The sequence below is a fragment of the Dromiciops gliroides genome, chromosome 3, assembly GCF_019393635.1.
Source record: "Dromiciops gliroides isolate mDroGli1 chromosome 3, mDroGli1.pri, whole genome shotgun sequence".
In the NCBI taxonomy this organism is placed as follows: Eukaryota; Metazoa; Chordata; class Mammalia; order Microbiotheria; family Microbiotheriidae; genus Dromiciops; species Dromiciops gliroides.
Window position 1 is genome coordinate 593,981,008 of NC_057863.1, and position 27,203 is coordinate 594,008,210.

A 27,203-nucleotide genomic window follows, 5' to 3' on the forward strand; every position below is an offset into this window, starting at 1 on the left:
CCGGGTGAGTAGGGGGCCCCCTAAAAGCCAAGGCCAGCTAAGGGGTTTGCAGCTACAGATGTCACTAGAGTGAGTTGTTTTTTCTCTGTCACATGGAGAGATGAAAATATCAGTCCCCCACAACGCTCCCCCTCCAGCATCCTGTCCCATCCTCCCCCAGCCCAGCTGTCCAGCTGGAGTGCCAGGCCCACACCGCTAGGGCAGGAAGTGCTCCCCGCATCCGCCCCCAGCCAGCCAACCTGAGGCTTTTTTAAAAATGGGTTTGTGGTGAGTGAGCCCTAGGGCCAGAGGGATGCGGTGGCCATTTTTTTTTTTTTAAAGACACACAGGCTCCTAATTAAATCTCAGTGTTGGGTTTCAGGGATGCACTGTCCCAATCACACCCTGTTGGGAAGCATTTGGTTTGTAGTGCTCCCAGAGTTCCTGAAACTGAGGAGCCCACCCTGGCCAGTGGAGGGGAGAGCTCAGATGGTCATGATCTGTCAAGTCAATTCAACAAGCTACTACTGTGTGCTAAATCACTGTGCCTACCATGTGCCAAGCACTATGCTAATCACTGGTGACACAAAGCAGAACAAAAATAGCCTCCACTCTCAAGGAGTTCAAAGTTTAATGGGGGGAAAAAAAGAAAGAAAGAAATTCAAAGTTTAATGGGAGAGATGACCCACAAACAAGAAATATACAGGATAAATTGGAGGTAATTAGCTGAAGGAAGGCACTCACATTAAGGGGGATCAGGAAAGGCTTCTTATGGAAAGGTGGGACTGGAAAGAAGCCAGGAAGTGGAGATGAGGAGGGAGAGTTTCAGGCATTGGGACCAGGCAGAGAAAATGCCCAGAGCCAAGAGAAAGAATGACTGCTGAAAGCAAAACAGATTTTCTATTTGATCCCTGGGACGGTGGGGAGATGCTAGAGTAGATTGAGGAGGGGGCAATCAGACTTTGCTTTGGGAAGATCACTTTGGAGACTGAGTGGGGGATGGAGCACAGTGGGGAGACACTTGGGGCAGGCAGACCCACCAGCCCATAGCACAGTATAGTCCACCTGGGAAGTGATGAAGGCCTGGATCAAAGTGGTAGCTGTGTCCAAGGAGAGAAGGGAGCATGTAGAGATTCAACTGAGGTAGAAACCACAGGACTTGGCCACAGACTGGCCATGTGGATGAGAGGGAGGTAGGAATCAAGGGGGATGCTTAGGTTGTGGGAACCTGAGAGAATGGTGAAAGTAATAGAGAAGATAGGAAAAGGGGAAAAGATAATAACCATGTTGAATTTAGGATGTCCAAGAGACAGTTAGAGATGCAAGACTGCAGATTAGAAGAGTCATACGTGGATTTAGATAGTCATAGAGAAAGCATTAGGCTTGGAATCAGGAATTTCTTAGTTCAAATCCTGTCTTGGACATTTACTAGCAGTGTGACTTTGTGTATGTCACTTGACTTTTCTGTGCCTCAGTTTCCTTATCTGTAAATAAAGGAGTCAGACTCAATGACCCTTCCAGCTCTAACTCTATTATCCTGTCCTTTATATTATCCTCCTATAATTTGTCTTTTGGTATTTCTTCTTATCCTCACTCCCACTAGGAGGGAGGAAGGGACTCCTGGGACTAAGATTCTCAAGAGACTGGAAGCTCCCAAGGGCATGTGTCCGGTAGTTGGAACTTAAATATTAGCCGAACAGAATGAGGAAACGGAGGCTTCTGGGGGAAGTGACTTGCTCAGGGTTGTTTGACTAGTCCTGCCAGGGTCAGGCTTCTTCTCATTATGGGAAAAAGAGCCCCAGGATTTAGAAGATTTGGGGGATTTAGAGATAGTAGGGAGTTTGAATCCTGGGTCTGTCATTAACTTGTTCCGTGACCTTGAACAAGTCACCTAACAGTATGATGAAGCCTCTCCCTGCCATTTCCTGCCAGAGAGGTGCTGGAAGAAGCCAGATGCTCTTGGACTTGGGCAATGAGAGCCATTGGGCCATCCAATGGACCAACAAAGAAGAAGGGATTTTCAAATCTTAAAAGACTATGTAAGGGGCAGCTAGGTGGCGCAATGGATAGAGCACCGGCTCTGGAGTCAGGAGGACCTGAGTTCAAATCTGGCCTCAGACACTTAACACTTACTAGCTGTGTGACCCAGGGCAAGTCACTTAACCCCAATTGCCTCACTTAAAAAAACCCCAAAAAACAAACAAGCAAAAAAAAAAAAAAGACTATGTAAGGGGCAGCTAGGTGGTCCAGTGGATAAAACACCGGCCCTGGATTCAGGAGTACCTGAGTTCAAATCCAGCCTCAGCCACTTACTAGCTGTGTGACCCTGGACAAGTCACTTAACCCCATTGTCCCGCAAAAAAAAAAAAAAAAGACTATGTAAATGCTGGCCATTCACATTTTTTTATTATGCATGTTTGTCACAAGGGTTTCTTTTTCTTTTTTTTAAAGTCATGTAAGAAATAGATACTTGCTAATTGAAAAAAAAAAACAAACCAACCAAAGAAGTTACAACTTCTTTGGGTTCAGATTTCCCCATGTGTCAAATAAAATGGGGGAGGGTGTCTCTAAGGGCCTTTCTAGTTTACAGTCCTGCGGCATTCAGCTTCAGCCTTATCTCATCTCATTGCTTTATCCAGACAGATTTAGATAAATATCTTAGGTTCTGCTTTCATCTGCCCATGGAGAGAGGGCTGTTTACTGCTGGTTTCCAGAATGGAAGTCTAACAATATATGTATAGGTTAAACAGACAGCTCATTTGGGGGAGGGGGAAGGAGAGAATGAGCATTTATTAAGTTCCTACTATGTGCCAGACATCGTGCCAAGCGCTTTACAACTCTTATCTCATTTATTTGTAGTTTGGGCAGCTGCCTAGCACTGTGATGTCAGGGACTCTGGGACTCCTTTAAAAATGCCACCTCGGAGCTCCTGATGTCCAGATTTATCCACTGACATTCATTATTTTGGTTTGAGTTTTGTCATTTATTCAAATGGAAGTTCCAGTCCCAGAGGTTTTTAAGCTGTCTTCTGTGAATTAATCTGCTTCTTGTGTGCATTTATCAGGCTCTTTGCTGAGTACAAGAGAAGTGTCACAGAAGAGAGAGTTCTGATGTTTGAGTCCCAACTCAGATTGCATTAACTTTGCCCCAGCGGCAAAACGACGCCTCCAGCATCGTGGTTTCAGGTCCCCTTTCTAGAGAAGGAAAATGTGATAAGAATGAAAATCAGAAGGTGGCGTGGTTGGTGAGTTGTGGTTAGAGTAAATGGGGTTGGCAGTGGTAGCCATGTGAACGAAGTGAAGGGACAAAGGCAGGGAGATTGTTGTGGAGATAAAAAGACAAGATTCTGTAGCTGATTGGATATGGGAGATGAAGAAGAGAATGATCTTGAGGTTATGAATGTGGGTGATTGGGAAGATGGTGGTACCATTGGCAGAAAATAGGTGAATTTAGGAGGGAAGATCACAACTTCCATTTTGGACACGTTTAATTTCAGATGCCCATGGGACATCTAGGTGGAGATATCCAGTAGGCAGCAGGTGATGTGGGCCTGGAACTCAGGAGAGAGACTAGGGCTGACTGTATGCATCTGGGGGTCAGTCATCTGAGTAAAGGTGATAACTGAACCCAAAGAAGCAGAAGATGTCACCAAGGGAGCCAGTATAGAGAGAAGAGCTGGCCTAGGACAGGATCTTGAGATACATACAAGATTAGGGGGAAGAATATAGAAAATGACCTAACTCATACTCACCAACTCTCCTTTGCCAGTTTCATTAGCTAAAGCAGAGAAAGTGTTGGACTTGAAGCCAGGAAGATCAGAATTTGAATCTTACCTGGGTTACTTAAGAGGTATGTGACAATGGATGATTCATTTAATCTCTCTGACTCAGTTTTCTCATTTTTGGGGTTATAATAACACCTACCTCGAAGGGCTGTTGTGAGAATCAAATGAGATAACAGGTGTGAAGTGCTTTGCAAACCTTAAAATGCAATACAAATGCTAGCTATTATTATTAACTTCAATGTAACAAATTTATTAAATGCCAACTATAAATGCAAGACTGGGGAGATACAATGGTGAGGGGGAAATAAGCATTTGTTAAGGACCTACTATGTGCCAGGCACTATGCTAAGTGCTTTGCAAATATTATTTCATTTGAAACAAGCCTGAGAGGTAGGTGCTGTTATTAGCCCCATTGTACAATTGAGAAAATTGAGGCAGACAGAGTTTCAGTGACTTGCCCAGGGTCACAAAGCTTGTAAGTGTCTGAGGATGGATTTCAATTCAAGTCTTCCTGACTCCAGACCCTGAGCTCTCTCCACTAGCTCCTCTAAAAAATCTAGTGAGGGATATGACACTTGCACCAACGTCCATAACAGGGAATGCTACCTGATAAGTGCATAAACCAGGTACGAAAGTGTAGTCTGGATGGAAGGAGGGTCCTTACTTGTCAAGATTGACAGAGGCTTCCTAGAGGAGTCGGGGGTTTGAACTGTGTAAACCTTAAAATATGCTTAGGATTTCAACAGGTGAAGGGGGAGTGGGTAATGTGAGGGCATTTCTGGCAGAGGGCACAGCATAAGCAAAAACATAATGGCAGAGGGTTGGTGCAAGGGACAGAGGCTAGTCTTCCAGCTGAGCTGGCTCATGGTTCATGTGAAGAAGGGCAATGGTGTAAAGATGCACTGGCTGAGATCACTGAGAGCCTTGAATGCCTGGCAGAAGAGCTCAGCCTTGGCCCTATAGGCAGTAGGGAGCCATGGTTGGAGCATGGTCTTTTGCATCAACATTGCATCCGCAATTTTCTTTTCCAGTTGAGCATGACCGGGATTTATTCTACCAGGAGCCCTACTGGAAAGAGTTTCGATTTGACCTGACCCAGATTCCATCCGGGGAATGTGTCACAGCCGCTGAGTTTCGCATCTATAAAATGAGAAGTTTCACTCGACACCTCAACAAGACCCTCCACATCAGCATATATGAGATTGTCACTGAGCAATCGAACAGGTACAGACCCTGGACACCAAAGGGAGCTTTTATTTCCACCAGGAGGGATGACATTTGTTTTGTCTGGCCACAGAGGGCAGAACGGGAGCTGCAGAGAGGCCAGTCGAGGCTTGATGTTGGGGAAAACGTCCTAGTAATGAAAGGTGGGATGGGCTGCCTCAACATTGTGGGGCCCCATCCCTTCGGCCCTCCTCCACTTTGGAGGGCTTCAAGCAGCAGTAGGGCAACTGTTTGCCAAATGTGTCAGAGAGCGTACATAAAACAGGTTGTCATCCTTCAAGTGCCACATTGATACCATTCTGCTGGCATGGCATGGCATGGCTTCCCAGAACCCACCAGTGCACCCACAACACAGTGAGGTAACAACAGCAACAATAATAGGGAAGAGGAGAAGGGAATATGCATTTAAACAGTGCCTACTACATACCAGGCACTAGCTAAGTGCATTTTACAAATGTTATCTCATTTGATCCTCACAACAACCTCGTGAAGTAGGTAATATTATCATCCCCATTCTACAAGTGAGGAAACTGGGGCACATGGAGGTTATTAATTGACTTGCTCAGGATCACACAGCTAGTGTCTGAGGCCAGATTTGAACTCAGGTCTAACTGACTCTAGCCCAGCATTCTATCCACTATGCCTCTGAGATACTTATAGTAATAGGCATTGATTTATACAGTGCCTTAAGGTTTATCCCATACTTTTCATAAGTTATCTCAAGTGAGCCTCCTACAACCCTGTGAGGTGTTTTATAATCCCCATTTTAAAGAGGAGGAACTGAAGCCCATTGGGATGAAGTGACTTTCCCAGGGTCACCTAGCTAGTGTATTTCAGGGGGCAGGGTGTAAAGCCAGGTCATCCTGTCTCCAAGTCCAGCCCTTGGCCCACCATGCTGACATTGCAGGAGAAAGTCAGCATAGTCACTTAAAAAAAAAGACCTTGTAGGGATGGATGAAGGGTGGTTTTAAAATGCTAGAGTGGGCGCTCTGGTATTTGAAAGCACGTCATCCTCTCGGAAGTAAAGAAATTTCCCAGACAAAATAAAGACCAGCTTGAGGGAATCTTTCCACATTTTTCAGCGTTGGGAAATGGGCACAGAGTTTGGACTCTCCATGGTCCTGATACCCAGACAGGTAGCTACGGTCACCTTTGATCTGACCTAGCCAGTTTTCTTCTATTTCCACAGGGAATCCGACTTATTCTTATTAGACCTGCAGACTCTCGAGGCTGGGGATGAGGGCTGGCTGGTTTTTGATGTCACAGCTGCCAGTAATCACTGGTTATTAAATCGCAAAAGTCATCTTGGACTTCGTCTTTACGTGGAAGCTGAGGACGGTAAGACTTGTATCAGGCTGCCCATCTGAACGGTTTGCTTTGGAGATGGCCACCTGGAATAAGAATATGTACTGGGCTCTGGACCCTCTACATGGGGGACCAGGGACATTAGTATATTTGCAGCTTGGGTTGGGACTTTTCAGAAAGCTCCTCACCCAGCTCATCCCAAAGGAATGAAGATAGATGATAGATAGATAGATAGATAGATAGATAGATAGATAGATAGATAGATAGATAGATAGATAGATAGATAATAGATAAATAGGTTGATGATAGATGGATGGATAGATGGTAGGTAGATATATTGATAGAAAGAATATAGTGTGCATATATATAGTATATAAAGATATAGAATAGCCCTCTGCCCTGGAGACTTTGTACACTGGCTCTGTGAAAGCAATGGGGGGAGGGGTGGGAGTCAGGTAATTCAAACCTCAGAAACTCTTCCAATTATCATAGGGGATGGGGAATGGGTCTGTGATTTCATTCTTATAGGAAACTCCCAGGTGAGGGAACCCCTTCCACCAATGTAGATTGGCATCTCTGCTGAAACCTAGTCAAAGAGTTGACCAATATTGGCCAAAGGTGAGACCTGAACCCCTGTCTCCCTGGCTCTGAGGCCACCTCTCTATCTACTCTAGCACCATCACAATAAAACCACAGAATTTCAGAGTGGGAAGTTCCCTTGTAGAGAGACCTTCTGATCCAATGCCTTCATCTTAGAAGTAAGAAAACTGAAACCCAGAGATGGAAAGGGATTTGCCCAAGATCACACAGAAAGAATGACAGAATCACAGCTTGAACTCTGCCCTTCTGGCTCCCAGATCTAAGGTTCTTTCCATTGCATCAGCTTGCCCGGGATGTGCTTAGGAGCAGTTCTGTGCACCATGAAGCAGGCCCACAAACTCGGGTGAATTGAACTGCCCAGTCCAGGAAAGATGACTGAGAATTCAGGGTGGAGTCTCTGCTGCACCTGTCAGAAAGGTAGCTCTTGTTCCCAGACTGTAACTGGAATTGGCCTCCCTTGCCAGTGTGGAAAGGCCTGAAGGCCTTGGTCTCTTATGATTGATCTTTTAAAAAGGTGGCTCAAAGGTCAGAAACCAAGCTTAGAGCTAGTGACCAATGATACTTTTTGCTCCAGCTGTGTTCGCCAACCAGCTGAGGTCCACTCTAGCTTGGCTGCTCCTAGACAGGTTTGGGAGATGTCCCAGGCCACTTCTGAATCCCTGGAAATGCTGAGCTGGCTTAAACTAAGCACCAGCCAGCAAGGGGATGAAACAGCTTTGCCTTAATTGAACTCAATTCAGCAAGTTTCTATTAACCATCCAGTGTGTGAAAAAAACTGTTCTAGGCACTGGAAATGCAAAGTGCATATGGCGGGCAGCCTTCAGGGAGCTTAGTCAGTATGGGGGGAGGGACATGAATAACTATTCCAAGGGGAATAAGAGTTGTCCAAAAGTAGTGGCTTCTCTCTCACTTGAGATGTTCAGGCAGAGGCTGAATGGCCACTTGTTGGGGACACTGTAGTGGGGATTTGTGATTAAAATGGTCCTTCTAAGGGCTACTCCTGGAGGAAGTGGCAGGTTGCAATTGAGCCCGAGTCCACATGGCGCTGTGACTTAGAAATCAAAGGATGTGGGTTTGAATATTGATTGTGTGATCTTGGATGAGTCACTTAACCTCTGTGGGCCTCAGTTTCCTCTGTAAAATAAAGGGATTGGACTAATCTGATCCTGTGATCCTTGAAGGAAGAGAGAGACCAGAAGGCAGAACTGAGAAGGGAGCCGGTGTGAACAGAGATAAGGATACAGGAGCATGGGATGGAGGATTCAGTTTGACAGGAGGGTGGAATCCTGACTCTGACACCAGCTAGTTGTGTGACCATGGGCAAATCGTGACATCTTTTTGAGTCTCAATTTCCAAATCTTTAAGCTGAAGATAATACCTGTAATGCCAACCTCCAACTATTGTCACCAGAAAAGTGCTTTGTTAAAAAATAAAAATTAAAAAAAGGAGAGTGATGTTAAAGTTCTATAGAAATAAATTATTAGGGGGCAGCTAGGTGGCACAGTGTATTAAGCACCAGCCCTGGATTCAGGAGGACGTGAGTTTAAATCCATCCTGAGACCCTTGACACATACTAGCTGTGTGACCCTGGGCAAGTCACTTAACCCCCATTGCCCCACGAAAGAAAGAAAGAAAGAAAGAAAGAAAGAAAGAAAGAAAGAAAGAAAGAAAGAAAGAAAGAAAGAAAGAAAGAAAAAAGAAAGAAAGAAATTAGTAGAGGTAGCAGCAACATTATGAGATATAACTAGAACAGTAAGTAGAAGCCAGCTTGTAGAAGACCTTGAATACTGGGATCAAAACTTTGCATTTCTTTGCTTAAGCAGTGGGGAGGCACTGATGGTTTCTGAGTTGAGATGATCATAGAGGTTCATTAGGAATATTACTCGGGCAGTGGTGTGAAGAGTGGTTTGGAAGGGGACACAGTGGAAGCAGGTGGCTATAATCAGCTAGCTCAGCAGTTTTCCAGGTATAGTCCAGGGACTACTGGGGGACCCATAAGGCCTATTGTGGAGCTTGTAAGGTCAAAATTATTTTCATCATCATAATATTATTAAGATGCTTTCTTTTCTAATATGATAAAATATTTATATTTTTTCCTTTTTTGTTTTTTTGTTTTTTTGTTGAGGCAGTTGGGGTTAAGTGACTTGCCCAGGATCACACAGCTAGTAAGTGTTAAGTGTCTGAGGTCGGATCTGAACTCAGGTACTCCTGACTCCAGGGCCAGTGCTCTATCCACTGTACCACCTAGCTGCCCCCTGATAAATATTTATATTAATAAACAAAAGGTCTTTGGGATATCCTAAGTATTTTTAAAATATTGTATTTGTTTTAATCAGACAAGATGCATCTTTTGAAACCCTTTCAATCCCCCCCACCACCCCTGCCAATGGAGAGCATGAGAAAAACAAACCCTATTATAAACATGCAGGTCAATTAAAACCAAAAAGCTTGAGAACCATTGATCTAGGTGAATAGTGTGTGAGAGTCCTAGGGGAATGCAAGGTCACTATGAGCCATTAATGTGGTCTCATAAACTGAAACCCAGAGATCATCCATTTAATAAGTGGCCAAGTCAGAATTTGAACCTACATCTTGTGGACTTAAAGTACTTATTCTTTCAGCTGAGATGAAAATTAACCCAATTTTTCCATTCTTATAAGTTTGGTCTACTTGGAGCACACATAAAATAAATCCTCTTTTAGAATGCCCCAACACTCAAGTCTCCATCAAGGGAGATAATGTATACAAAGCAATTTGCAAGCTTTGAAGCTTTTACTACTTTTATTACTACTACTGTTGTTGTTGCTTTACTATTCTGTTCACTCATAGTAACTAGAATGGCATAGCATGTTGGGAGCTGGAAAGGACCTACCCCTTCATTGTACAAAAGAGGAAATTGAGGCCCAGTGAGAGAAAGAAACTTAACCAAAGTCTCATCATGAGTTAGTAGCAGAGCCAGGACCAAGCTCCTGGTGTCCCTGGTTCATATATTTTACTTCTTTTGTGGATCCAGCCTTGTGCTAGACCACACAGATGTCATTGGAGCTACATTTCTGTGGGACTTATAAACTTTAAAATGCTATTTCAATAGTAGATATTGTTTAGTGACAACAACAATAATAATGTGATAACTTAAAGCATGTGGACGCTTTTCCTCAAAATCCTGTCAAGTCAGTACTGTAGATGATGTCATCCCCATTTTACAGATGAGGAAACTGCAGCTTACAGAATAACTTCTTCACAGCTAGTTAAGCATTAGAGCTAGGATTTGAACCCAAGACTCCTGGCTCCAAACCTTGTGTGCCTTCTACTATACCATTAGGTAGAGATGTGGGTGGAGGTATCTTGAGTAAGAAGGGACAGTGTATCCAAGTACAGTGGTGGGAAAATGTAGGACATGTTTAGAGAAAAGTCAGTAATCTAGTATGGCTAGAACCATAGGAGAAGAGTGGGAAATAAGACTGGAAGAGGAGGTTAGGCCCAAATTCTGAATAGCCTTGAATACCAGGCTAAGGAGTTTGGACTTTAACTGGTAAGAGGTGAGGAACAACTGAAGGAGGAACAGCTACAGAGCAAAGCTACAGAGACATGAACTGACAAGGTATGTATGACAGACCACAAAGGAGATCAGTCTTGTTGGCAAATGGGGCTCATTCTTGGCATTTCCCAGGGATAGATGCAAAGGTCAGCACTTGGGTTTGGTATAGCTACATGAAAATTCATATGAATAATAATAGCTGACTTTTATATAACTTTTACAAGTGTCATCTCACTTGATCCTCCTAACAACCCTGGAAAGCAGGTACTATTATTATCCCCATTTGCAGGTGAGAAAACAAAGGAGAGAAGTGAGAAAGTAAGTGACTTGCCCAGGGTCATACAGCTAGGAAATATCCAAGACAGGATTTGAATTGAGGTCTTCCTGGTTCCAAGTCCAGCACTCTGTCTACTTTACCACCAAGCTACCCACTTAAAAATTATCTGAGTCCTAGGGGGATGTAAAGTCAACATGAGCCATTAATGTGATCTTAAGCTGAATTCATAGAAACTCATTGTTAAGAACAAAGGAGGTGATAATCAAGCAGTCTGCCTTGGTAAGACCATGTGTGGAAATGTATCCAGTTTGAGGCACTACATTTTAGAAGAGATAGTAACAAGATGGATCAGGTTTAGAGGAAAATTACAAGGATAACAAGAAAACTGGAAACCAGTTGGAAAACTGGGTATGTTTAGCTTACAATAGAATAGCCTTGGGAGAACATGGCAGCTGTTTAAGTATTTGGAGGGCTGTCACATGGAAGAGAGTCTAGTCTTGTTCATCTTGACCCCAAGGTCAGAACTTGGAGCAATAAGTAGAAGTTAAAGAGAGTATAACATGGAAAAAAATTTTTGATTAATCAAGAGCCATCCAGAAATGATTGTGAGTTCCTCATCACTGAAGGTCTTCAAGTGGAGACTGGATGACCAAGTTTTCCTGCTTAGGTATAGTTTGGATTTGATGTCTTCTAAGGTCCCTCCCAGTTCTGACACCATGATTCTATGTTGGGGTATAGATTGGATAGAAAGGATAAGGTTAGATTGTGAAAGACTTTGGCAGAGCATAGTGTGATGTAATGAAATTGAAACATTAGAAGAATGAATCTTGGAGTGGAGTCAAGATGATACAGTGAGAAGATTTTTCCCCAGTTCACCCAGCGCACTTTTTCCACAGCAATTAGAAAATGTACCAAACCAAATTTTGATCAGGGAATCCAAATCACACTGAGTCATTTTTTCCATACAGGGCAGCTTAGGAAGAGAGACACAGAGGTCTGGGGACACTGGGACAAAGTAGATAATTGAATTGGCCATGAAACTAAAAACCACTAGAAAAATAGCATATTTTAAAAACCCAATTAAACAACCAAATAGAAATTCTTAAAGTCAAAGGAGAGATCAATGAAAGTGAAAAATTTTTTTAAGCTGAGAACTGTTTTTTAAAAAATAAAATAAAATAGATAAACCATTGACCAATTTGATTTTTAAAAAAGGAGAAAACCAAATTACCTGCATCAAAATTGAAAAAGTTGAGTTCATAACCAATGAAGAGGAAATAAAAGCAATTTTTAGGAGCTATTTGGCCCAATTATATGCCAATAAACTGGCGATCTAAATGACATGGATGACTATCTAGGACAATGTACATTGCCCAGATTAACAGAACAGGAAATAGAATATTTAAATAAACCTATCTTAGAAAAGGAAATTGAATAAGCCATAAATGAGCTCCCAAAGAGGGGGAAAAACCAGGACCAGATAGATTTATAAGTGAGTTCTACCAAACATTTAAAGAATGATTTATTCCAATTCCAATAAAGTGTTTGAAAAAAGTAGGTAAAGAGTTTCACTAGATTCCTTCTATGATGCAAAGATAGTCTTCTTAACCAAGCCAGGGAAAGTCAAAAACAAAGGGAAAAACTATAGACCTCAATGAATATTGATGCAAAAATTTTAAATAAAATATTTATCAAGGAGATTACAAAAATATATCACAAAGATCACACATACACTATGACCAGGCTAGCTTTATACCAGGAATGTAGGGGCTGGTTCAATATTAGGAAAACTATAAACATAACTGACTACACCAAAAACAAAAACAACAACAATCATATGATTTCATATGCTTTTTTCAATAGAGGCAGAAAAAGCTTTCAGCCAACTACAACACCCATTCCTGTTTCAAAAAACAAAAAACACTAGAAAGCACAGGTATACATGGAACTTTTCTTAAAATGATCAGCACTTGGGGCAGCTAGGTAGCGCAATGGGGCAGCTAGGTGGTACAGTAGATAGAGCACTGGCCCTGGATTCAGGAGGACCTGAGTTCAAATCCGGCCTCAGACACTTGACACTTAGTAGCTGTGTGACCCTGGGCAAGTCACTTAACCTCAACTGCCTCACACACACAAAAAAAGATAAGCAGTATCAATCTAAAATCAAGAGCAAGCATTGCCTGTAATATGGATAAAGTAAAAGCCTTTCTAGTAAGATCAACATTTTACTAGTAATACTAGCTATAGCAATAAGAAAAGAAAAAGAAATTGAAGGAATAAGTGTGGGCATTGAGGAAACAAAATTTTCACTTTTTTCAGAGGCGGTGATGGTTAACTTAGGGAATACTAGAGAGTCAACTAAAAACTAGCCAAAACAATTAACTTCAGCAAAGTTGCAGGATAGAAATTAAATCCCCATAAATTACCCGCATTGCTGCATATTACCAGCAATACCCAGCAGGAAGAGAAAGAAAGAGAAAATCCATTTAAAATAACTGCAGACAGTACAAAATAGGTTGGAGTCTACCTGCCAAGACACACATGGGAACTATATGAACACAATTACAAAATACATTTCACACAGATCTAAGTAATTGGAGAAAATTAATTGTTCATGGGTAGACCAAACCAATATTATGAAAATGACAATACAGCCTAAATTATTTTACTTATTCAGTGCCATACCAATTAAACTACCTATGAGTTATTTTATAGAGCTAGAAAAAATAACAAAATTCATCTGGAAGAACAGATGGTCAAGAATATCGAGGGAATCAATTTTAAAAATGAGAACAGGAACTGGCAATAACAGATCCCAGACAATACTGCAAAACTGTAATCATCAAAACAATTTGGTATTGGATAAGAAAAAGAGAGGTTGATTAATGGAAGAGACTAAGTACACAATATACAGAAGCAAAGGTCTCAACTATTGGGGCAAAATTTCAGTATTAAAAAAAAATAATTTGTTGGGAAAACTGGAAAACAGTCTGACAGAAACTAAGCATATACCAACATCTCACAACATATACCAAGATATGCCCCAAATTGGTGCATTATTTAAACATAATGGGTAATATCATAAGCAAATTACTGAAACAGAGAATAAATTACTTGTCATATATTTGGATAGAGGAAGAGTTTATGATCAAACAATAGAGAGGTTCACAAGAGATAAAATAGATAATTTTGTTTACATAAAATTAAAAAGTTTGCTACAAACAAAACCAATGCATCTAAAAGAAAAAGAAAAGCAGGAAACTGGGGAAAAGTTCTTTGCAGTAAGCTTCCCTGTTAAAGATCTCATTTCTAAAATATATAAACTAAGTAAAAACTATAAGAATAACAGTCATTCCCCAACTGATAATTGGTTAAAGTATATGAACAGGTATTTTTTAAGAGAAGAAATCAAAGCCATATACTCTAGATCACTAATAATTAGAAAAATGCAGATGAAAACAACTCTGAGGTACCACCTTAAACCCATCAGATTGGCTAAGATGACAAAAAAGGAAAATGACAAATACTAGAAGGATATGGGGAAACTGGTACACTAATGCACTGTTGGTGGAGTTGTGAACTAGTCCAGCCATCCTGGAAATCAATTTGGAATTATGGACAAAAAGCTATTAAACTGTACCACCCCTTTGACCCAGCTATATTGCTACTAAGGAGATCAAGAAAAGAGGGAAAAGACCCACATGTACAAAATATTTATAGCAGCTCCTTTTGTGGTAGCAAAGAATTGGACATCAAGGGGACATTCATTAATTAGAGAATGGCTGAACAAGTTATGATATATAAATGTAAAGGAACACTATTGTGCTCTTGGAAATGATGAAGGGGATGGTATAAACTGATGCAAAGTGAAGTGAGCAAAACCCGGAGAACAGTCTACAAAGTAACAGCAATATTATAAAGACTTAGTAACTGATCAACACAATGACACACCACAAAGCCAAGGGACTCATGCTACCTACCTTCAGATAGAAAACTGATGGACTCAGAGTGCAAACTGAAGCATATTTTTCCTCTTTCTTTTTCCTTCCTTCCTTTCCTTCCTTCTTTCTTTCTTCTCTTTCTTCCTTTTTCTTTTTGTCTTCTTTTTTCCTTCCTTTCTTAAACATAACTAATATGGAAATCGGTCTTGTATAAATATACATATTTGTAACAGATTTGTTTTTCTTGTCTTCTTAATAGGTATGAGAGAGGAGGAAAGGGATAGAATTTGGAGCTAAAAAATATTTAAGACTGTACAAAAAAAAAGAAAGATGACTTATAGTCTGTGCAGGATGAATTAGAGGGGGACAGATGGAAGATAGGGAGACTGGTTAAGAGGTTGTTAAGGTAGTCCAGGAGGGTAACAGAAAAAACTGGTGGCCATGGGAGTAGAGGAGGGGGCATGTATCCAAGAGAGATGTTGGAGAAAGGCTCAGTGAAGGCATGGTGAGCGGTTTCAGGTAGTGGGTATGGCCCTGGTTCATCAGCTGCATAGCATCCCTAGGGACTCTGCTGTGATCATCTGATATAAATCTCTGCCCTCAGTAAACAAATGTATTTTCTTTCCTGTATGTCTCAGGGCGCAGCGTCGATCCTGGATTAGCTGGACTGCTGGGTCGCCAGGGGCCACGCTCCAAACAACCTTTTATGGTCACTTTTTTCAGGGCAAATCAAAATCCCATCCGAACTCCTCGGGCAGTCAAGCAACTAAAGAAAAGGCAGCCGAAAAAAAGCAACGACCTCCCACACCCAAACAAACTCCCAGGGATCTTTGGTAAGATGCGGGAGATGAATGGCTCCAAACCCAAGTGAGAGATGTGGGAAATCCTTACTTGGAGACCATCAAGTGTGACAGGCGAGAATATGGCAGGGATAGTTTCCAGATCCCCACTATTCAGAGAGAAGATAGCATAGGGATGTGCCAGGCAGAACCAAGTCCCAATAGTTTAAAAAAAATGGTGTTGGTGCTTCAACATTGCTTTAAAGTTTTCAAAGGACTTTACATTTAGTCTCTCATTTGATCCTCAGGACCATCCTGGGAGATAAGTAGCAAATGTGTCATTACCCCATTTCAAAGATGAGGAAACTGAGGCTCAGAGACATTGAATGATTTGAATTTCATAACTTTTAGTGATTGATTCATCAACCTCATGAAAGGATTTCAACCATTCACATTTCAATAAGATTTCAAGGTTTATAAAGTGTCTTCCTCATAACAGTCTCATGAGGTTGGTAGTGAAGTACTGTCCTTCCAGTTTGGGGGGGGGTTTGTTTGGTTGGTTGGTTTTGGGTTTTTGTGAGGCAATTGGAGTTAAGTGACTTGCCCAGGGTCACACAGCTAGTAAGTGTCAAGTGTCTGAGGCCAGGTTTGAACTCAGGTCCTCCTGGCTCCAGGGCCAGTGCTCCATCCACTGTACCACCTAGCTGCCCCTGTCCTTCCAGTTTTACAAGTGTGAGAATGAAGCATAGAAAAGTTAACTAGGGGGCACTGGCCCTGGAGTCAGGAGGACCTGAGTTCACTTGACACTTGACAGCTGTGTGACCCTGGGCAAGTCACTTAACCCTCATTGCCCCACAAAAAACCAACCAAACAAACTTAAGTGACTTAACCCAGGATTAAAGTGCTCTTTCTACCATGACATAATACCCCCCACACACTTGGGAGGTCACACAATGGTTGAACTATGTATGACCAACAGTATCCTAGAAAAGACATTTACCCTTCTCTTTTTCCAGATGACATCCATGCTGCTGAGGGCAGACAAGTTTGCAGGAGGCATGAGCTCTACGTTAGCTTTCAGGACCTTGGTTGGCTGGTAATTTCCTATCTCATTTCTTAAATAAGAAATCCTTTTTTTTTTTTTAACTGTAAATACAAGATGTCAGAATGTTCTCTGCCCTAACTGAACTATTCCAACAGCATGAGTGTGAGGCGCAAAGGAAGGACTGTGTATAAATGAAGCAGCTTTCTGGGGGCCAGTGTGCCACTTGATGGAAGGCTTCCTGGGACTAGGATGGGTTGCCCTGGGAGAGAGGTGTTGAGACCCTCCCTGAGAGTTGGAAATGAAGTGGCCCTCAGTGATTCTCCAGCCCAAACAAAGCAGTTCAGGACCTACCACGGACAGCTCCACACTCTGAAGTCTCAGCAAGGGAGCTTTCCCTGACTGAGGGATAGGAACCAGGCTCTGGCAGACAGGGGGAGACAAGAAGAGGAGTGCGTTATGAGTGGATAGGTTTTTAAGAAATAAGGAGATTTGGTGGCAGAAGTTAAGATTGGAGAGAATGTTGCTGTTATTTCCCTGCTCTTTAGAGGCCTTTCCTCTAAAGTCACCTTCCTTCTCTTATGTCTACATCTCTTACATACCTGTTTATTTACATGTTATGTCCCCCACCAGAATGTAAACTTCTTGAGGACTCTTTGGGGTTTCCTTCATATCCCCAGAACTTGGTCTACCACAGAGTAAACATTTAAGAAATGCTTGTTGATTGATTAATCAGGGGTCAACACCAGTCTATGGAGAAGTGATTGGGAAACCTAGATCTAGTCCAACCCCATCATTTTACAGGTAGGGAAACTGAGTCCCGGGGGGAGGGCATGGTTCTCGCATGGTCACCAAACAAAATAGTGACAGAATGAGCAGAATCTAGGTCTCCTAACCTAGGTGCGTCACCCCTGGCATTGCCACCACAATAAGGAGGTAGATTTGGGTGAGAATTATTTTGATAAGGGTCCTTCATCAGGAATGCCCAAGAATACTCTCCTAGGAGCCTTGATTTACTTCCATTTAGGCAGGGACCTATGAGACTGGGACAGAATGGCAGGTACAACCTTGACTCTTATGCTTGACCCCTTATCATAAGCCTTTGAGGCTATGGCCTAAGGAATCCTAGCCCTTCCATGCTTATTTCTCCTATCCTCACTCAATAACAAGGCATTAATATTGCCCTCACCTTTGTTCAAGCCCTGATAACCTTGTCCTTGTGCCATTGTAATAGCCTCCCAAATAGTGTCCCTGCCTCCAGTCTCTCCCACTCTCCAGCCCTTCACCAGCTGCCAAAATAATCTTATTTATCCATGGATCTGACTCTCCTGCTCAAAAACTTTCTATGGCTCCCTATTTTCTCAAGGATAAAATACAAACATCTGAGCCAGAAATTTTAAGGTCTGCCATAAGCTAGTTTCATCCTGCCTCTCCAGACTTATTTCATTTGTTTCAGTCTCTCCTTCTTGCATCCTAGATTCTAGCCAGACCAGACTAATCATTTCCCTCCAGCTCCACCCTTTCTCATATCCAAGCATTTATGCAGCCTGGCTCGTATGCCTAGAGCATACATCCTCCTCATCGCCTTTATGAAATCCTTCTCTTTCTTCAAGACACAGCTCAGGTGGCATCTCTTCCATGAAGCCTTTCTTGATTTCTTCCCCAGCTCCAGTTACAAGTGATCTCTTCCTCTGAATATTCTCCTCAAGCACCTTGTCTGGTTCTTTTCTTTGTCCCTAGTGGATTCTATTTTGTACCATGCTTATTGATGCATAAGCCATAGCCTTCCTGTTCCTTGTCATCTCCTTAAGGCCAGGGACTCAGTAACTTTTCACCTTTGTTTGCCCTGTACCTTTGCCTTGTAGATTCTGAATTGAATTGAATTCATAGCAATAAACCCTCAGACTGCTTGTCTTGTTGCATAGACACTCCTTTCCAAGTTGCTGTCAGTTTATATGTTTGTTGCAAGTTCTACCCTCAAGAGACTATTGATTTCAACTTAAATATTTGGCTTCCAGTTAAGGTCTAGCAGAGCAGCATTGCCCCTAGTTATGGCCTCATGGTCTGAGCAGCTCCTGAACATGTTTCATTTACAAAGAGAGATAAGAGAGCTTTGCTGCTCAAAACTCCTTGTTTTATACAAAAATATATTAAAAGACTGGAGCTTAGCAAGAAAAAGAAGTAGGAAGAAAGCAAGCATTTATTAAGCACCTACTATATGCGAAGGGTAAAAGAGAGGGGAGAAGGCATCTCCCTCAGGGGAAAAGAGGGTGAGATTGTCTCAGACTGGCAGTTTTAATGACACAGCCTGTGCTGGGTATGTAACCAGAAGAAAGAGACTGTTCCCACTCATGGAGTAGGAGAATTCAGAGAAGGAGGGTATCTCCGTGTTAGGAGCTCCAGTCAATCTGAGAGACAGAGAATGAGAGAGAGAAGGGGGGAGATAAAAGGAGGAGAAAGAAAGCAAGATAGAAAGAAAGAGAAGGGGAGAAAGAGAGAAAGGGAGAAAGGCACAGAGAGAAAATGAGAGAGATAAGGGGGAAAGAGATATAGAGAAGGGGAGAGAGAGTAAAGAAGAGAGATAGAATGAGAGAGAGAAAGACAGAGAAGGAAGAGGTGAGAGAGAAAGGGAGGAAGAGAGAACTAGAGAAGAGAAGAGACAGAAAGAGAGCAAGGAGATATTGATTTCCTTATCAGAGTATACAATTCCTCCCCACACCCAGCAGGATATAAGAGAAGCGACTTATTTTTTTCACAGGATCATGGGTTTGGAACTGGAATGGACCTAGAGGTCTTCCAATCCAACCCTTCCTTTTACACATAAGGAGACTGAGGCCCAGAGAGGTGAATTGATGTGCCCCAAAGTCCACAGGTAGCAAGTGGCAGAGTGGGGATTTGAACCCAGGTCCTCTGACTTCAAATCCATTGCTTTTTCTACTGCATTCCACTCCAAGTACAGGGCTCAGCATGTAGTAGGCACCTATTAAATGCTTCTTGAGTTGCATTGAGTTGAATCCCTCTCAGAGTTGGTCCATGGGATGTGACTTCATTGCAATTTAGTATCAAAGCCCCTTGACTTCCCAGGCATAGGAAACAATGGGAGCAAAATTAAGGAGCCAGCAAAACCCCAAGAGGAGAGTTTCCTCACTCTCCAGTCACATCATGCCTTCCTTCCACCCACACAAGCCTTTCTGACTTCCCAGTTCCTGAGAATGGGGAGCCTTTGCACACACCCAGTTATTCCAGTGGGGAGTGAATGAGGACACGTCCTTCTACCTCGTCAGAGAAAAGATAACAGTAAGCCCTGGGACAGCCGTCCAGGCCTCGCCAACACAAGCAGAAGAATGACTTTCCATGACAGTGTCACATTCCTGGGCTTTGACTAGACTTAGTTCTTAGTAGAATCCATTCCATGCCAACATGCATTTATTAAACACCTAATGTGGATATACAGAGTACCGAAATCAACAGCATCAGTGCTGTCATCAAGGAGAGCTTGGCTTGGGTTTGTTTGGTTTTTTTTAATGATACAGGGCACTTGTTTTTGATTTAGAGTCAAGACAACTTTCTTTCAAACCTTGGAGAACGTAAGTCTGCCATGTCTGCCCCTGGGGTTCCCCACCACATCCTCTTGCTGGAAGTCTTCTGATCTCAACTGTGGACCAACATGTGGGATTGTGCTCTCAGCTTTCAGAGAAGTCAGTCAACCAACAAGCATGTCTTGGTCACCTACCATGTACCAGACTCTGTGCTTAACCTGACAATAGAGTAAAACAATTCTTACTTGCAAGCTTCTATTCTGATGGGAGAAGCAACAACTACATATATGAGTATATGTGGATATAAGAACATATATACACATATGGTAGTTAACTGCAAGGTGGCTTAGGAAGGGGAACACTAGCAGTCAAGGGGAGCAGGGAAGGCTCTAAGCAGATGACAACTAGGCTATTTTTTTGGTGTGTGTGGTTTTTTTGGTTTGTTTTTGGTGAGGCAATTGGGGTTAAGTGACTTGCCCAGGGTCACACAGCTAGTAAGTGTTAAGTGTCTGAGGCTGGATTTGAACTCAGGTCCTCCTGAATCCAGGACCGGTGTTCTATCCACTGTGCCACCTAGCTGCCCCCCCTAGGCTATTTTTTGAAGGAAGAGAGGGGTTCTAAGAGGCAGAGGGGATGACAGCATGTTCCAGGCTCATTCCCAGCATGTGGCACAACAGAGACAGGAGACAGAGCATTGTATATTAGGAACAGAGAGGACAGGTCGGCCAGCTCACGCTGGGCAAGAGAAGGAGTAGTGTTCTGTTACAAGTAGGTAGCTTATTCTGATGTGGTCAGAGTAGGTAGATGGGTGGATGGGTGGGTGACTGGCTAAATCAAAGTTTTTTCTCTCTCCAGGACTGGGTCATTGCACCTCAAGGGTATTCTGCCTATTACTGTGAGGGGGAGTGTGCCTTCCCACTGGACTCCTGCATGAATGCCACCAACCATGCCATCCTGCAGTCCCTGGTCAGTACCTGCCTTTGTACTTCCAGTGTACTGGGCTGCTCTGCACAAAGGTTTTCTCACTCATTTGTCTCCAAGTCCTGATTCAGGGTAAAATGACATTGCAAGTCTGGGAGGAAAGTGAAGGAGATGGGCAGCCACATCAGCATTATAAGAAATATTAGAAAATTAGTCCAAGGGTTGGGACTTAGCTTGGGACAGCTTGGGGCAGTTCCTTAACTAGCTTGGTGAGAGTTTCTAAAATTATCCTTACCGGCTGGCTACTTAACTCTCCAAACTTGCTGACTTTAGCTGGGATTTCATAGATTTTAATAATAAAAAACAAGGAGCTTGCATGTATAAGCATTATTTAATTCACTCCTTAAAATTAGCCATGTAAGGTAGGTAGTGAAAGTATTATTGTCCCCATTTTTCAAATGAGGAAACTGAGGCACACCAAGGGGAAGTAACTTTCCTAAGATCACTCAGCTAGAAAAAGACAGAGCTAGAACTCCTGACTCCAAGTCACATCCAACCATATTTCCCTAAATCCTATAAGTACTTCTCTGGCAACCTCTTCAAGGCAGTAGGAAGGAAAGAAGGAAGGAAGGGAGGAAGGAAGGAAGGAAGGAAGGAAGGAAGGAAGGAAGGAAGGAAGGAAGGAAGGAAGGAAGGAAGGAAGGAAGGAAGGAAGGAAGGAAGGAAGAAAGGAAGGGAGAAAGGAAGGGAGAAAGGAAGGAAGTGAGAAAGGAAGGAAGGAGGCAAGGAAGAGGGGAAGAAAGAGGAGGAAAAGGAAGGAAGGAGAGAAGGGAGAAAGGAAGAAAGGAGTGAAGGAAAGAAAGGAAAAATGGAGGAAAGAAGGAAAGGAAGGAGGAAGAAAGGGAAAGAGGAAGAAAGAAATAGAAAATGTAAGATGGAAGGAAGCATTTATTAAGTTCTTATTCCATACCAGACACTCTGGATACAAATCTAAGCAAAAAGACAGTCCTGCCCTCAAGGAGTTTACATTCTAATAGGGAGACAATACATAAAAGGGAGTAGAGAGTAGGTAGTGAGAATATGTTTGTGGGGAAAAGGAGAGGGAAAGGGAGCAGCTAGGTGACGCAGTGGATAAGCACTGGCCCTGGATTCAGGAGTTCAAATCTGACCTCAGACACTTGACACTTACTAGTTGTGTGTCCCTGGGCAAGTCACTTAGCTCTCATTGCTGAAAGAAAGAAAAAGAGAGAGAGAGAGAGAGAGAGAGAGAGAGAGAAAGGAAAGGAGAGTCTGAAAGCCTTAATCCAGAGTCCTAGAAGATGCCCCAGCAGTAGCTAATCTGAGATGAACACAGAGCCCCGGAGTTCATTTTGGCAACCTTGATTTAGGGCTGGAAAGGACCTATGAGGCCATTGAGAGCAAACCCCTCATTTTACAGACAAGGAAATTAAAGCCCAGACCGATGTGACTTTCCCAGATTCACATACATTGTGTCCCCTTCAGGCTTATAGCTCCTGGTTACAGCATTAATGAGATCTAGCTATCCAAGGCAGCTAGGCAGTGAGTTGGATATAGTGCCTGCACTCATAAGTTCAAATCTCACCTCAGACACTAGTTGTGTGACCCTGGCCAAGTCACTTCCCCCTGTTTGCCTCAGTTTTCTCATCTGTAAAATGGGGTGGAGAAGGAAAGGGCAAACCACTCCAGTATCTTTGCCAAGAAAAATCCCAAATGGGGTCACAAAGAGTCAACACAACTGAAATGTCGGAGGCTAGAAAGGAGGGCAGACTCCCCATGCCCTGAGCCAGCCCTACTCTGGATGGGCACCAGCCTCTCAGACCCAGTGGATTTCCCCCTCATCCCCCATGGGTCTTGAGAAAGCTCAGTGTTTGCAGCAGTCACCCATCTGGTCTGTCCAGCAGCAGACCTTGCCAGGCCACTGAAGTTGCTGGAATATCCACAGGGCTGAGGCCACCTCAAGGCTGAAGAGGGAAGGTCATTCCCTCGATAAGAGACGCATAATCAAATAGCACACACCGCCACCAGGCTGAGCTTCTGGGGCCATCGGCCCTGGGAGAGGGCCTCATATCTAGCTGTAGCAACATTACCTCTCTTCACCTGGCCCCTTCCTGATGGGGCTGGGGCCTGGCTGATGGTCGAGGGGCAGAGAGCTGCCCAGAGGCCTCCGTCTGGCCACAGGAGGGGCACCGCCTGCCACTGCCGCCACCACCACGAGAAGGGTTCCAATGTAAACTGCAGCCTAGCCTGCCAGGAGTTTAGAATAAATATTTTCATGAAGGTTGAAAATAATCTACTCATTCAGCCAGAGTCTTTTTTAAGGAAAGAACTGGGTTAGGGTGTAGTGGAAAGATCAGTGACTGGACTTACAATCAGGACACCTGAGTTCATGCTTGGGCCGGGCCAGTCGTGACCTGCGTGACTTTGGGCAGGGCATTTCCCCCTCTTTGTGCCTCTGTCTCTTCCGTGAAATGGACCTAATTGCCCCTCACTTGTCTCCTCCTCAGGCTCTGTAAAGATCCAGTGAGATAATTGGATATAGAATTGCTTAACCACAAAGAGCCCTGAATAGTTTGAGGAAATCCCTGTCCCTTGGTGTCCCCTAACTCTCCTTATCACTGTTACTTAGCACCCACCGCCTAGCACTAAGTACTAGTGACTTACTGACCCATCACCTCCTCCCTTGACTCATTGTGGTGTACAGAGACAACCCTGGCATACTCAGAGGCTGCATCAGGGGAGGGCAGGCTCTGTACAATGCTGGAAGGGCTTTGGGAATGGGCCCGGTGGGTGAGGTCATCTAGGATTCAACATGGCTAGCTGCCAAGAGGTCAATCAGAAGAATGAACTTGGCCAGAGCAACATCTGAAACCATCCTAGTTGGGCTGGGCCCTTCATCGATGGAGAGAACCCTCAAACTGCTAAGCTTATGGGCCTTTTTAAGTACGAAAAAAGTATCAGGTTTGAAAAAAAAAATGTTTTATCGACATGTTTGGTTTCGATCGCCCTCAATTCCTCATCTCTCCCTCTCAGAGAATCATCCTTTGTGACAATGAATAAGAAAAGGGGCTAAGTAGAGTTCAACAAAATTAACTAACACATAATCAGTTACTAAGTTTTTCACCGTTGATTATCGTTACAATATTATTGTCACTGTATACATTTTTCTCTTGGTTCTACATATTTCACTTCACATCAGTTCATATAAATATTTCCTGAAACCATCCCCTTCATCATTTCTTACAGTACAATAGCATTCCATCATATTTATATACCATAACTTGTTCAGCAAGTCCCCTCTGCCTCCAATTCTTTGCTACTATAAAAAGCTGTCATAAATATTTTTGTGCATATAGATCCTTTTTCTTTGATCTCTTTGGGGTATAGAACTCGTAGCAGTTACTATAGATTTAAATGAAAGTGGAGTGACTTCAAACGATAAAAACAACATTGACTGATAAATGCTATTATTATTGATCTGTGGTAGAGTTTTCCAAGAAATTGAAGTACTCATGTGTAAGTTATAGCACTATTAAAAATTTCTGGGGCAGCTAGGTGGCGCAGTGGATAGAGCACCCGCCCTGGATTGAGGAGGACCTGAGTTCAAATCTGGCCTCAGACACTTAACACTTACTAGCTGTGTGACCCTGGGCAAGTCACTTAACCCCAATTGCCTCACCAAAAAAAAAAAAATCTGGAAAGATACAGAAGATCAAGAAATAGTATGTCTGAGTCAGAATTGTATCTTCTTAGTCAAAGCCAAAGTATACATGATTCATGTTTCAAATATAGGACAAACTCATTAAAGAATTACAAACGGGGCAGCTAGGTGGTGCAGTGGATAGAGCACCGGCCCTGGAGTCAGGAGTACCTGAGTTCAAATCCAGCCTCAGACACTTAACACTTACTAGCTGTGTGACCCTGGGCAAGTCACTTAACCCCGATTGCCTCACTTAAAAAAAAAAATGAATTACAAACAAGAAAAAAAATTAACTAACACATCAGCAAAGTCTAACTGTATACATAGAATCCACAGCCATGGTTCCAACCTCTGCAAAGATGGGAGTGAGGCATATTCTTCTCTCTCTTTGGGGGCAACCACTATAATTGCATAGAGCACAGGCTCTGCCTGGGCAGGTGGATTCAAGACCCACCTTTGACACTTATCTATGTGACCTCAAGCAAGATGCTTAACTTCCCAAGTTCTCCATTCCCTCATCTGTAAAATAATCCCTTCCAGCCCCGATCCATTGTCTTATTGTTGTTATTCAATTACATCTGTCTCTTCATGACCCCATTTGGGGTTTTCTTGGCAGAAGTGCTGGAGTGGTTTGCCATTTCCTTCTCAAACTCAAACTTCTCAGATTAGGAAACCATGGTAAATAGGGTTTAAGTGACTTGTCCAGGGTCACACAGCTAGCAGTGTCTGAGGCTAGATTTGAACTCACAGAGATGAGTATGCCTGACTCCAGGGCCTGGGCTTTATCCATTGTGCCACCTAGCTGCCCTTAAATCTACTATTTATGAACCTATTAATATAAAGAGGGTTATTTTTTTACAGTTTCTGATTAAAGAACTTTTCATTGACATGCAGTCAGTGTTTATCTTGTTCTGCAGTGTTGCTTATTTCACCATGCATCAGTTCATATAAGTCTTCCCATCCCAAGAGTTTTTTTAAGAAAAACTGAAAACATCATGCTTGCCACAGAACCAGGGATTCAATACAGACAATGACAACAACAATGAAAATGGAGAGAAGAACAAGAAAATAATGGGCTAGGAATATGATTATTTTTTGGTGAGGCAATTGGGGGTTAAATGACTTGCCAAAGGTCACACAGCTAGTAAGTGTCAAGTGTCTGAGGTCATATTTGAACTCAGGTCCTCCTGACTCCAGGGCCAGTGCTCTATCCACTGTGCCGCCTAGCTGCTCCCAGGAAAACTATTACAGGAATGAAATTACAGGAATTGAGCTTGATCCTAAAGAAGAGACAGGAGAAAACACCTCTCCCTGCTTTTTTGCAGAAGTGGTGATCCATGGGTGTGGAATACTGCATATCACATACAACTTTTTCCATGTGAATAGTTTTGCTGAGCTTCCTCTCCCTTTCCCTTTTTTATTTTATTCTTTGTTATAACAGATGACTCTCTGAGAGGAGAAATGTTGGGAAATGTAAGCAATACAAAAACTAAAAAAAAAAAAATTATCTTAGGGTGGGGGTGGGTGGGAATGTCATGCTTACCTTTATTTCTGCCTTCATTCAATGACCTCTGGTCTGTTGGGAGCATCTAATCAACTCCTCCCAGGAAGGCCAAGTCTGCTGAATCCTGTGCCCCCACAGGTGCACCTGATGAAGCCCGACAGCGTCCCCAAGGCCTGCTGTGCTCCCACTAAGCTGAGTGCCACCTCAGTCCTTTATTATGATAGCAGCAACAATGTCATTCTCAAGAAACACCGGAATATGGTGGTGAAGTCCTGCGGTTGTCACTGAGACCCCTCTAAGGGACCTGCAGCTCGTGGAGAAGCCCCATAACTGATCTGCAGGCCGGCTGCCCAGAGAACCCAGATCAGGGAACCTCCATCAATAAAGTAATACAAACCTCCCTGCTCCCTGATGGATGGATGGATGTCTAAAGGGTCTGGAAATGTTCCAGAGGATTCCTGATAACTGCAGGCCACTAGTTGTGAAAACCCAATAGCATGGGGTGGGGGGGTGGGGAGCTGTTGGCTGTGCCCTTTTTGGATTCACAAGCTCTTGAGTGTGTGGTCTGTGCCAAATGTATTTAGCCCCTAGACAGTTTGGACGCTCCCTCAGTTGGCAGATCTCCACTGATTCGGTAACCTTAGCTAGCAATTAGCACCCTGGAGATTGCCATCCGCTGCGTGGCTAGAGACCACCTCTAGATACCCAAATGGTCGTGCCCCACTGGCTTCCAGGAAGAGGACGGTGGCACTTTGTCACATCAGGGTTCACTGTCAGAGAATCATCTCTCATAGGACCAGACAGCTACAGCTGGAAAGAGTTGAGATGCCATCTTAGCCCAGCATTATCTTACAGATGATTTGTTAGAGATATCCTGACACATGTCCACCTTATGTAATTAGTGCCTTTGCTGAAAACAACAATGGCCCCCATCTGTATAGAGAGTGTTTTACAGTTTGCAGAAGTCCTGTGCTGCTGTAGGGAGTGAACCAGTTGTATCCCCATTTTGCAGAGGCTCAGGGAAGGAGAGTGATTTATTTCCCAGAGTTACA

The 27,203-nt window shown here is 43.1% G+C and overlaps 1 protein-coding gene across 1 annotated transcript in view; it reads left to right on the top strand.

Annotated features, from left to right (window-relative positions):
- LOC122749368 (bone morphogenetic protein 8B-like) overlaps nucleotides 1-26,636 on the top strand; it is a 49,993-nt gene extending 23,357 nt beyond the window's left edge. The window contains exons 2-7 of the mRNA XM_043995714.1: nucleotides 4,795-4,987; nucleotides 6,177-6,325; nucleotides 15,287-15,481; nucleotides 16,444-16,523; nucleotides 20,864-20,974; nucleotides 26,290-26,636. Of these exons, the coding sequence (XP_043851649.1) occupies nucleotides 4,795-4,987; nucleotides 6,177-6,325; nucleotides 15,287-15,481; nucleotides 16,444-16,523; nucleotides 20,864-20,974; nucleotides 26,290-26,439 (878 nt within the window). The 3' untranslated portion in view covers nucleotides 26,440-26,636. The remainder of the gene's footprint in view (nucleotides 1-4,794; nucleotides 4,988-6,176; nucleotides 6,326-15,286; nucleotides 15,482-16,443; nucleotides 16,524-20,863; nucleotides 20,975-26,289) is intronic.
- Nucleotides 26,637-27,203: the final 567 nt, after the last annotated feature.